This window comes from Amaranthus tricolor, chromosome 11 (assembly GCF_026212465.1).
Source record: "Amaranthus tricolor cultivar Red isolate AtriRed21 chromosome 11, ASM2621246v1, whole genome shotgun sequence".
In the NCBI taxonomy this organism is placed as follows: domain Eukaryota; kingdom Viridiplantae; phylum Streptophyta; class Magnoliopsida; order Caryophyllales; family Amaranthaceae; genus Amaranthus; species Amaranthus tricolor.
The window spans coordinates 2101318-2113378 of NC_080057.1; the positions used below are offsets into that span (position 1 = coordinate 2101318).

The window sequence follows — 12061 nt, forward strand, 5'->3', positions numbered from 1 at the left end:
TCACTCCCAGTCTTGAGGAGGGGGCGGCCGAATCTCCTCTGTTGCCGACCCAGGACGCCGAGGGGGACGTCGATGCCTTTTTGGATAATGTTTAGTTTTTTGTAATATAAATTTTTGTAATTTTGACTTTTGTAACCTTGAATAGAATTACTTTGTTCGCCGAACTATTTTGATGATTAATGATGATTCCAACGTATTGTTTAAGTATTTCAAATTTTCTTTCATCGGCCGCGGCTTCTCTCCCTCACTAGGCGGGAAACAGCCTTTAATTGATGTCACGGCTTGAACTTGTAGATTTGACAACTTCGACCTTGGAACCAATTTAAGGGTCCGGCTTGTCGATGTCCCGGTGGGGAAGCATTTTGGCGAATAACTTAGAATATTTTTGAAGTTAGGGACCCCAAACTGGGGGTCCGACTTATCGATGTCCCGGTTGGGAAACATCTTTGTGAAAAACTTTGAATATTTTTGAACTCAGGGACCCCAAACTGGGGGTCCGACTTATCGATGTCCCGGTTTGGAAACATCTTGGTGAAAAACTTAGAATATTTTTGAACTCAGGGACCCCAAACTGGGGGTCCGACTTATCAATGTCCTGGTTGGGAAACATCTTTGTGAAAAACTTAGAATATTTTTGAACTCAGGGACCCCAAACTGGGGGTCCGACTTATCGATGTCCCGGTTGGGAAACATCTGTGAAAAACTTAGAATATTTTTGAACTCAGGGACCCCAAACTGGGGGTCCGACTTATCGATGTCCCGGTTGGGAAACATCTGTGAAAAACTTAGAATATTTTTGAACTCAGGGACCCCAAACTGGGGGTCCGACTTATCGATGTTACGAACAGATGGTGAACGCTTCAAATGATTTTTGGTCTTGGAACCCTATTCTAAGGGTCCGACTTGTAGATATCACAAGTTCGTTAGTGACTTGGAATAATTTGATAATGGGACCCCTCTCAAGGGGCCCGACTTATGGATATTACTGATTTAATAAGATTTGCAATAGATCTTTACCAAGTATTTGCGAACATAAGAGCCGGATAATCTGAAAATGAAACTTCTGTTATAAATGATTGATAATACAAATGACGATGACAGGAGTGATTTCGAATGACAACGCAACTGTGTTGCGGAATGAAGGTAGTTGCGGATTGATGCTGATAAGACTGTCACTGATGAAGCTGCTAAGATCTAAGACTGATACTAGTAACTGATTGCCCCTTGCAAATTTTATTAAATGAAGAATTTCTTTAAGTGGTCTCCATTCCATGGTCGGGGTAGTTTTTTCCCTTTTATGTCTTCTAGTTCGAACGTTCCTGGTTTGATGACGCGGGTGACTTTGAAAGGTCCGTCCCAGTTGGCCCCTAACTTTCCTTTTTCAGCTATCTTCCCAGTAGCTTCGACTTTACGGAGGACGAGATCATTGACCTGAATACGTCTTGTTTTCACATGGCGGTTGAAGCTACGAATCATCTTCTGCTTTTGGGCCATCGATCTCAGCAGTGCATTTCCTCTTGTCTCTGGTAGTAGGTCTAAGTTTGCTCTTTTTCTTTCTTCGTTCTCGTCGTACGAGTAGTAGATGACCCTTGTAGAGGGTACTCCTATTTCCACTGGAAGTACGGCTTCGGATCCGTACACTAAAGAGAACGGTGTGTGCCCCGTGGCCTCTTTGACGGTGGTTCGACTGGCTCATAAGATTTCGGGTAGTTCTTCATCCCAATTGCCCTTGACCCCTTCTATCTTCTTTTTGATACCATTTAGTATCTCCTTGTTGGCGGCCTCGACTTGACCATTAGTTTGCGGCCTGGAGACAGAACTAAATCTGATTTGGATGTGGAATTTGTCGCAATACTCGATGGTGTTTTTGCTGACAAATTGCCTTCCATTATCTGTTATGATCACCCGGGGTATGCCGTATCTTGTGATGATGTTCCGCCATAAGAACTGACAGACTTGCTTGTCCGTGATTGAACTAAGAGCCTCTGCTTCTACATACTTGGTGAAGTAATCAATAGCCACAATAATGAACTTGCGCTGCCCCTTTGCTGGTGGAAAGGGGCCGAGGAGATCCATACCCCACTTGTCGAAGGGCAGGATGGCTTGCAAGACGGTCAAGTAATTAGAGGGCTTCCTCCCTATCTTTGAGTGATACTGACATTCAGGACACCGTTGGATCAGTTCTTCCGCGTCTTTCTGGAGTGAAGGCCAATAATATCAACTTCTAAGGACTTTGCTAATGATAGTTCGCACTCCCTGGTGTATTCCGCATCCACCCTCGTGTATTTCGCGTAGGATATAGTTTCCTTCTTCAGGAGCAACACATTTCAGAAGGGGATGTGTGTATGACTTTTTATAGAGCGTTTCTTCGTGAAGTTCGAACCATTTGGCCTTCTTCTGGAGCATTTTGGCCTGATTCTCGTCCTGGGGGAGCATCTGATCTTGCAAGTACTTCACGTATGGCCCCATCCATGTTTCGGATCTGTCGATGGTATTGACCATGAAATTGATGCTGGGGTTAGGGAGCACTTCCCAGATTATACCACGAGCCGCGGAAGTATCTGCTGAGCTGGCAAGTTTTGCTAGAGAATCGGCTTGGGCATTTTGGGATCGTGGAATGTGTTCCAACGTGAACTTGTCAAACTTTGGAACAAAGTTCTTCACTTGCTGCAGGTACATTTTCATGCTATCATCTTTAGCCTCGAATTCCCCTTTTACTTGCCCCACTATTAATTGCGAGTCAGAGAATGCGGCCAATTCTTTAGCCCTTGCCTCATAGCAGATCTTCAGCCCCATCAGTAATGCTTCGTATTCGGCCTCATTGTTGGACGCCGCGAACTCGAATCTGACCGCCCTTTCCATACGAACCCCGGCGGAAGACACAATGAGGAGCCCGGCCCCACTCGCCGATTGTGTTGAAGACCCGTCTACATACAATTTCCATTCTTGATTAAGTTCAGCAGGAGGGGGGAAGTGCTTTCAGCAATAAAGTCAGCCAAGGCTTGTGCTTTAATTGCCGTTCGAGGTTCGTACTCGATGCCGAAATCTGCAAGCTGGTTTGCCCAATCTGTGACGCGGCTCGACTTGTTTTTCCCTTCAAGAATCTTTTTTAAAGGTTGATCAGTCCGGACAATGATCTGGTTGGACTGAAAGTATGGCTTCAATTTCCTGCTTGCCATCACTATTGCAAATATGACCTTTTCCACTTCGCAATAGTTCCCCTCCGAGCCACGGAATGCGTGACTCACATTGTATGTTGGGAGCTGCTTCCTTTCCCTTTCCGCCACAAGCACTCCGGATAACGAGTATTCGGAGACAGAGACATATAAGACTAGCTTTTCCCCGTTGATGGGCGAAACTAGTTTTGGCAAGGCCGATAGGTGTTCCTTAAGCTGGCGGAAAGACTCTTCTGCTTCCGCGGTCCATTCGAATTTCTGTTGCTTTATCGTTTTGAAGAAAGGCAAGCATTTGTCCGCAGACTTTGAAAGAAATCTTCCTAAAGCAGCAATACACACCGTGAGCTTTTGTACTTCTTTTACGGAGGTGGGGGATCTCATGTTTTGAATGGCATGAATCTTGTCTGGATTTGCCTCGATGCCCCGTTCGTCTACCAAGAAGCCGAGACACTTTCCTCCGGTGACCCCGAATACGCACTTGTCCGGATTGAGCTTCATTTGGTGTTTGCGGAGGGTATTGAATGTTTCACGCAAGTCTGCGGCGTGCTGAGTTGCGTGCTTGCTCTTTGTTATCATGTCATCCACGTATACCTCTAAATTCCGTCCAATCTAAGATTGAAAAACCTTGTTTACCATTCTCTGATAGGTGGCTCCAGCATTTTTTAACCCAAAGGGCATGACTTTGTAGCAATAGACACCCATGCTAGTATTGAAGGCCATGTGTGGTTGGTCCTCCGGCGCCAATTGAATCTGATGATATCCGGCATTGGCATCCATGAAACTTAATAGCGCATGGCCTGCTGTGGAGTCCACCAGGCGATCTATTTTTGGAAGTGGATAGTCGTCCTTGGGACATGCCTTATTCAAATCCGTGAAATCGACGCACATCCTCCATTTGCCATTCGATTTCTTTACGAGGACGACATTGGATAGCCAATCAGAGTATTTGCATTCTCTAATGAATCCGGCTTTCAACAATTTTTCAACTTCTTCTTTGGCGGCCTCGGTCCGCTATTTTCCTTGATGCCGCAGCTTTTGCTTCACTGGTTTGTGGCCTGGTCTTATGTCAAGTTTATGACACATGACGCTAGTAGGGATGCCAGGCATTTCTTCCGTGCTGAAGGCGAAGACGTCGCGGAACTCAGCAATGGTGGCCACGATTTCTTGTTTAATCGTACCGGGAAGATCTTTCCCTATCTTGACTTGCTTCCCCTCGAACATGTCTATTTCCTCGTATCTTTCTATGGGGCGAGGCCTTTCATGTGTACTAGGGTTTTCCATATACACGCTCATGACAGCGGGAGCGTCTTGATTTTCCCTTTCCCTCTTGGCGGGTGTCGCGGAATGTCCGCGCTTCAGAGTGTTTATGAGGCATTGGCGGGCCGTTACCTGATCTCCCTTGAGGATGCCAACTTTCCCATCGTCCCGCTTGAATTGCAGCAAGAGTTGATGAGGAAAGATTGCAGCTTTGATTTTGTTAATGAGGGGAAGTCCCATGATGGCGTTGTAAGGGAAAGTGATATCCACTACCGTGAAACGTATTGGCATGGACCTGCTTTCATTTCTTTCTCCTACGCGCACGGGGAGAATGATCGTTCCTAGCGGAATGACCTGACTTCCCCCGAACCCGATCAGCGGCTTATCTAGGGGCTGCAAGTGCTTTTCCTCAAACTTCATTTTTCTCAAGCACTCCATTGTAATGAGATCAGCCGTGCTTCCGGTATCCACGAGTACCCTTTTGACCTTCATTTGTCCGATTTTGAGGGTGACCACCAGAGGGTCAGTATGGGGCTGTTGCAGCGTTTGAGAGGTCGTGGCATCAAATTTCATGACCGGTCCGCTGGTTACGGTCGCTGTCGGTCTTTTCAGCAGAGTATGGACGCTTTCTTTCGCGGCACGAACGGTAGGATATTCCTCGGTATACCCTCCAAAAATCATGTTGATGGTCCTCTGTGTATGGGAACTTTCGCGCCTTGCCTCCTCCCTCTTGGGGGATCCGCGTCTTTGATTCCACGGCCTTCTGTTCGCTTCTCCTCCCATGTCATAGTCCCTCTTGTTGAGGAACCTGGAAAGCTTTCCTTCATCGGCCAATTGATGCAAGATGCGCTTGAGTTCGCGACATTGGGCAAGGGTATGGCCGTGCTCTTTGTGGTAGTCACACCACAAATATTAATTGCGCCTGTCGGAAGGAGTGGTAGTGGGAGGTGGAGTTGGCAACTTGTCTCGAACGGCAAAGAAAATATCCCTTCTGTTTCGATTAAACATCGGGTCGTTTCCCCCGTCTAACAGATTGCGCGTTCTGGATTCCCCTCTCGTGGTATAAATGTGACGGGATCGTGGGGGTCCCATGTCAGAAGGGGGCGCGGGACGACGCGGCATGTAATTTCCTTCCCTCCTCGACTGGGGCTCTTCTCTGTTCCTCGAGGATTGATGGGAAGTTGCGACGTCCTTTTTGTCAGACTTCCCCCTCTTGGGTTCATGTGCCTGACATATCTCGGAGGCTGTGACATAACTTTGACACTGCTTCATGGCCTCCGCATATGTCTTCACCTGGCTCTCCACCAACTGGAACTTGAGCCTTTGAGCCTTCATTCCGTTGATTAGGGCGTTTAAGGCGACTGATTCCTCTAAATCCGTCACCTCTAGCACCGCCTCATGAAACTTCTTAAGATAGGAGGATATGGACTCTCCTTCCATTTGAGTGATACTAAGTAGGTGGAAGTTTGATTTCTCCTGCCTTCTTGAGGCTATAAAGTGGCCCAGAAACTTGCCTTCTAGTTGGGCAAAATTGTGGATACTTCCTCTTGGAAGGGAGGTGTACCATGTCAAGGCTGCTCCTGTAAGAGTAGTTGGGAAGAATTTACACCACAAGGAAGGGTTGGTAGTGTGCAGCACCATCAGATTCTTGTACGCCATCAAGTGTTCCTCGGGGCACGACGTGCCGTCAAATGCTGCCATATTTGGGATTTTTATTTTCCCAGGGTTGGGAATGTTTAGTATTTCAGGAGCCATTGGGGAGATTATCGGTGTAGGATCTTCAGGGAGGATATTGACCTCGACTTCATTCCGCGGCATGGTTACAGGACTTGCTGGATGGCTAGATCCTACCAGCTGCGCCCTCTTCCTCTCCTGCCTCCGTCGATCCACCAGCGACTGGACGCTTTCGGATGCCTTATGCTTTTTGCTTTCTAGGAAGGTTCGGGCATCTCGAGAGGCGGTTTTGGACATTTTGTCCTGTGGATCACTCCTGCTAACATCCGTGTGGGTTCTCGATCTTTCCCGCCTTTTCTTATTACGCCTGCTGGAGTGGGAAGTCCTCGAATTCCCATCTTGAGATTCGTGGGACTTTGGTACCTCCTGGTGGGGTTCGATTCGTTCCTACAAGTTTTTAATTTGGTCCGCCATATCTTCTAATACTCGTTGTTGAGTGGGAGTATTATTTATGACGGCGCGGAGCTGTTCAGTAAAAGCGGCAGTAAGGTTGCGTGCTAGCATGTCCAGATCACGACGAGTCACGGCTTGATTGTTAGCGTGACCTGCGGAAGTGTCTGTATCTGTGCTATGCACGGTTGCAGTTTGTGTGGGATTCTTCTTAGGAGCCATGACTATTTGTTTAGTTCCCCACAGACGGCGTCAAACTGTTTCGGTGATGAAACGAGGAAGTGCAAAAGACACTCAAAATACTTGGAGATAGGTGGAAGTATGACCAAGAGGAGCGACTCGTGGGAGGAAGCGACTTGAATTCCTACAAAACAACACGTTAGCCTTGTCCGGGGGGTGATCTCCCGGAAAACCCCTCCGACGCTCAAGTTAGAACGTAGATATGAGAATAAGGAGTAAGTGATTGATAACTGAATGCAAGAAGATGCGGTGGTGGATGTTATTGGAATTTTTGGTAGGCTAACGAGGTAGGGTATGAGTAAGGATATTTGAGAGAATTATTTTCCGATGCCCCCCTTCTCTTGATGGTAGCCCCTATTTATAATGAAGGAAAGGGAAGTTATTGTTGAGGAGGAGTGGGTGATCATGGGGGTAATGAACAGTGGCTGATGGTTATGATGGAGAGTGGGAGGTAGTGGGCAGTTATTCACCCCAGAAGAAGGATGACCAAAGAATGTGGGTGACTGGAAAGTTAGGTCCAACTGGTAGTTACTTCCAAGGAGGAAAGTTAGGGTATCCTGGAAGTAGAAACCCTATGGGCCATACGGGAAGGTGGGAGATCCAAAAGAAAGCCCATTTGACCAACAGTCAAAGTCCACTATAAAGGTCAAGGGGTGTTTTGGTAATATGATGCAAATTACTTAAATAAACAAATTAATTGAGTAAGTAGTACCATGACACAAAGAAAGTGAGTCGAATATCAAATTGCAAACTACCATCAATTTAGTTTCGCCCTAATGACGAAGGAAACGAAGAACAATCCAAACAAAGTAGGTATTTTCCCTAATCTTTCCTACTTTCACTATTGTTTTCATTGATTTTTGATTTTTCTGTCTCTTTTTTTTCTTCCATGGTTGAGGATTTGCTTGATTGCTTCTCCTGCCTTTCTTTCTTCTATATTGCTTCAGATTGCAATTTCATCATGGGATGGTGTTTTAGTGGCATTGTTGTCATCAAAAGAAAATATGTTTTTGTTCTACTTTCTGACTTGCACCGTAGCTTTGTTCCTAATTGTTGTTCTACTATCACTCTTTGGGTGCTTATTTTATGTGATCTTCCTTCATAATTTCAATATGTTCATAGCATCCTACTCAAATTTAAAAGTATTCATGATAAATAAAGATAACAGTTGGTGTGACACTCATCTTGATTTAGTTCCAAATGTACATGATTTATTTCCAACCAAGTGTTCTTTTATGTAGAATGAAAACTAAATGATATTTTTCCCAATTATATTTTTGTCTCCTCATTGATTTTGCTTGATTTATCAAGGATGCATGCATTGGTTTAAGATTGAATTGGTTTAAGAATAATAGCCATATCTACTGGTTATTTGTCATTGTTGTGTGCTAGAAGAAGGAATGTTCACATCTACTTGTGATCCTTTTTGGGCGTGCAAAATGTTACATCTCCCTGCTGCTGCACACTTTGAGTTACTGAATGATTTGAGAATCCTTTGCTGCTTTGTTACTCATAGTTCTGATGATGATTATAGGGGACTTGCTAATGTTGTTGCTCTATGCTTGTTATCTTTAGGTGGTTGATATAGGAATTTCAATGTGTAGTTTAGTTTGATTCCTAAATGTTTTTGTTCTCTGTTGTTGATGGCTGTTGCTGGTTCAGTTTTTGATCGAGCTGCTGCTACCGATTGCCACTTGGGTTGCTTTTGTCCACGCGTGGCCTGCAATCAAATGTTGTGTAATGTTGTGCTATGATATTATGTGTTGCCTCAACAACTTTGTTTTACTTAGGGACTTGTTTACTTTCTTGTCTTAGTACATTGTATAGGCTACTAACTTTTGCATTATGGTGTTTGGTTTCGTGTTTCTGTATTTGGGCTTTGCTCGAATTTTGTGCTGTGTGCTTTATTTTTTACATTAATAAATTTTATTTGCCAAAAACAACAACAACAAAAACAACAACAACAATAATAATAATAATAATAATAACAATAATAATAATAATAATAATAATAATAATAATAATAATAATAATAATAATAATAATAATAATAATAAATAATTACCGCCAAAATTAATTAAAATGTTAGTTATGTTTATTAGCCACACTTATTTGTGTGGAGAAACAAGAAGAAAAACAATGGTCTATGAAATCATGCAGTTACATTTATCAAGTGTGGAAAGTTTCCAACGCCTATGAGCATGGTTGAAGGTACTACCAGCCACGCTTATTATGCGTGACTAAAAATTTACCAACATAAGCAAAGGCCACGCTTAATAACCGTGGTTAAATTTATCAGCCTCATATATAAGCGTGCCTAACTGCATTTTAAGCGTAGGTCGGTGCAATTTTTTTTTGTACTGTTATTTTCTAGTTATTTTTGAGACTTCAAGAGGATGGTGTGCTTCCTAGCATATGTTTTCTTCTACGGACTGGGGAATTTTTCCTTTGTCTAGTCCTCCAAGCCGTAGATCAACTTTTTTCAATTTCCTGATGTGGTGCTTAGAAGGGTTTGTGGTAGGGAGGTAAGGTTTGACCCTGCTCCAGATTTCCTAATGTGGATTTCGAGTTTTTCCCGAACTATTAAGTAGTGAGGGACTTTCCCTCTCTCTAATTGCTTTTTTTTGACTCCCTTGTTGATAGTTGGGAGTCAGTTTTGTAATATGCAATCTAAGTCGATCCTTTATGTAGATGAGTTCCTTGTATGGTAAAAGACCCCTATCAACTTACGATTCTACCTACAATACTAATTGCTCGCTTATTTTTGGATCGTAAAATCGTAGAATCATAAATCAAAATCGTGATTTTAATAACCATAGTCTTGGGCGATTCTGCCAAGCTTGGGGTTTTGACTCCTTCTATTGTGATTTGCACCCTGCCTGGAGTAGGTGGCTCTATGATTACGAGCTTTGGAGCGATTGTTTGTCATCATAGCAAAATTTCTTAAAGAGATGTTTTTGGCTAAGAAAAATACGGCTTCTATCTATTAATTAAAAATAATTATTTAGAAAATATTGTGTAAATATTTAGTTATACTATACGTATAGTTAATTTCCATAACTACATTCATGTAAATATAGAAACCATAGTAGAGATGTATGTGTATATATTATGGTGATGAATAGAGAGCTGGCAAGGCACTACCATTCCTTCTTATATGGTACCAGGCGCTTTGTATTCTCCTAACTTCTATAACTTTCTCTACCATGTCTACGAATGCTGCATCACCCTCAAACACTTCCAAAACTTCTGAATTTTCCTTTTATCATGTTCTTCATCTTGCATTTAGTGTCACCAACATCAAAAATTTGATTCCACTTTCTCTTGAAGTTGGAAAAGTACTCTCCTTGGGCAACACTCTTCTGCAAAACCGCTCGTATTTACAAAGTATTGGAATAGGATGGCAACGAATCCTGGATCCGACCCGAATTCGTAGAACCTGATCCCTTTTAGCGGATCTGGATCCTATTTTCTTGGACCCGTCGAGCTCCAAGTCGGATCCGGATCCGAGTCTCATGAGAATATGTGGTAGATTACTTTTTAAAACTAAAAATTTGATCCATATTAATGCGTTATGCTCAATTTGGCTACTTTCTACTTGTCTGCCTCCATCCTCACTTTTTTGAGTGCTTCCTTGATAGTCTGCTTCCTACACTTCAACCTTCACTTCCTCATTTTTTTTATTTTTGATTTAGTTATGTGATTTTTGCCCAGTTCTTCAAGTTGATCTTGTGTTTCCCTTATCTACATTTGTTTTTCATTTTTGTTTTTATTAATATTGATATAAATGATATTATTATACAATATATGGGCTAAAAACAAAAACAAGAACGGATAATTGAGCTTGCCACAACCCCATATCTTGGTTTATACATTATTATCATTAATTAAAGTCCAAAATTTATCGTAATTGCAATACGAAGTAAAATTCAATCAAACTTGCGAAAATAAGCTTGGATACGTTTTGGACTCGGACCCGATCTTGGATCCGTGGATCCGGATCTGGATCTTGACAAATTAGACCCGCGAATCCGGATCCGATTCTGGATCCTCCCTTTAAAAACGGATCTGGATCCGGGTCCCACTAGAACCCGGACGGGTACCCAAGCGTGTCGAAACCCGTCATACCTACTAATGCATGGGAATAATTTAGATTCTATTGTGCTACATTGATTTATCGCACAATTTCTCCCTCTCTTCTTCTCAAAATTTTGACCAACAAATGTACTGCATTCTCTGCTTAGAATCACTTGAAAGACAATTTCCAAGATAACAAGGTGCCCAAGTAGTTCACCTGGAAAATAAATTTAGTAATATTGCACTCTCTTAATTCTCCTGTCTGTCTGATTATTGTCAAGCAATAAAATCTATTGTGTTTCAATTCTCTTCCTTGGTTCACCCCAATTCTGATGAACGGTTGCTGTTTAGACTTCAAGATGATGCATACAAGGTGGTCGCCTCCTAGCAATCGGATCCTGTGTCGTCGCTCAATAAGGCGTGTTCAATGCTGAATCGTATCCTTAATTCAGCAATCAGATCCTTAATTCAAGTATATATCCTTAATGTTTAATTGGCAATCTTCTAATTCGTATATTATTGTTGGCAATGGCACACAAATTCTACTTAAAAGATCGGGCACTACTCATCTTTCTAATTCTCACCCATATTTTCTTCTTAAAAATGGACAGTTTGAAAGGTATAAGGCTCGCCTAGTTGCAAACGATAAAGGACAAAAGATTAGTATTGATTATCTTTAGACTTTTAGTCCAGTGGTGAAACCCACTACTATTTCGTATTGTTTTAGGTCTTATTGTGACTAGAAATTGGGTTATTCACCAACTTGATGTGAAGAATGCTTTCTTACATGAGGATTTGCAGAAAAAGATATATTTGAATGAACCTTTGGGGTTTGTTGATCCTAGCCAGCCTAAGCATGTTTGTCTCCTTTGTTTTTCACTCTATAGTCTTAAACATCTTGGTATCATTGCTTTGCTACATACCTCTTTTTTTGGGTTTTATTAACAGTAAGAATGATCCTTCGTCGTTTTCTTTTTTTTTTTTTTTTGTCGTAGGTTCAACAGCGCATATTTGCTTCTATATGTAAACCCACTACTCGTGTTGATACTAAATCTAAACTTAGTGCATCTAGTGATTAACCTCTAGTTGATCCCACATCTTTCAGAAGTCTTGCTAGAGCTCTTCAAAGTCTTACCATTACTCGTTCGAACCTCTTATGCAATTCAACAAATTTGTCATGATCCGCG

At 42.6% G+C, this 12061-nt stretch overlaps 1 protein-coding gene across 1 annotated transcript; it reads right to left on the minus strand.

Annotated features, from left to right (window-relative positions):
* Nucleotides 1–3752, minus strand: LOC130826442 (uncharacterized). The gene is made up of 5 exons (XM_057692031.1): nt 3132–3752; nt 2254–2976; nt 1728–2196; nt 1316–1613; nt 1–76 (listed from the first exon to the last, which is right to left on the minus strand). Exons 1-5 carry the CDS (start codon nt 3750–3752, stop codon nt 1–3), a joined length of 2187 nt encoding a protein of 728 aa, XP_057548014.1.
* Between the last annotated feature and the right edge of the window lie 8309 nt (nt 3753–12061).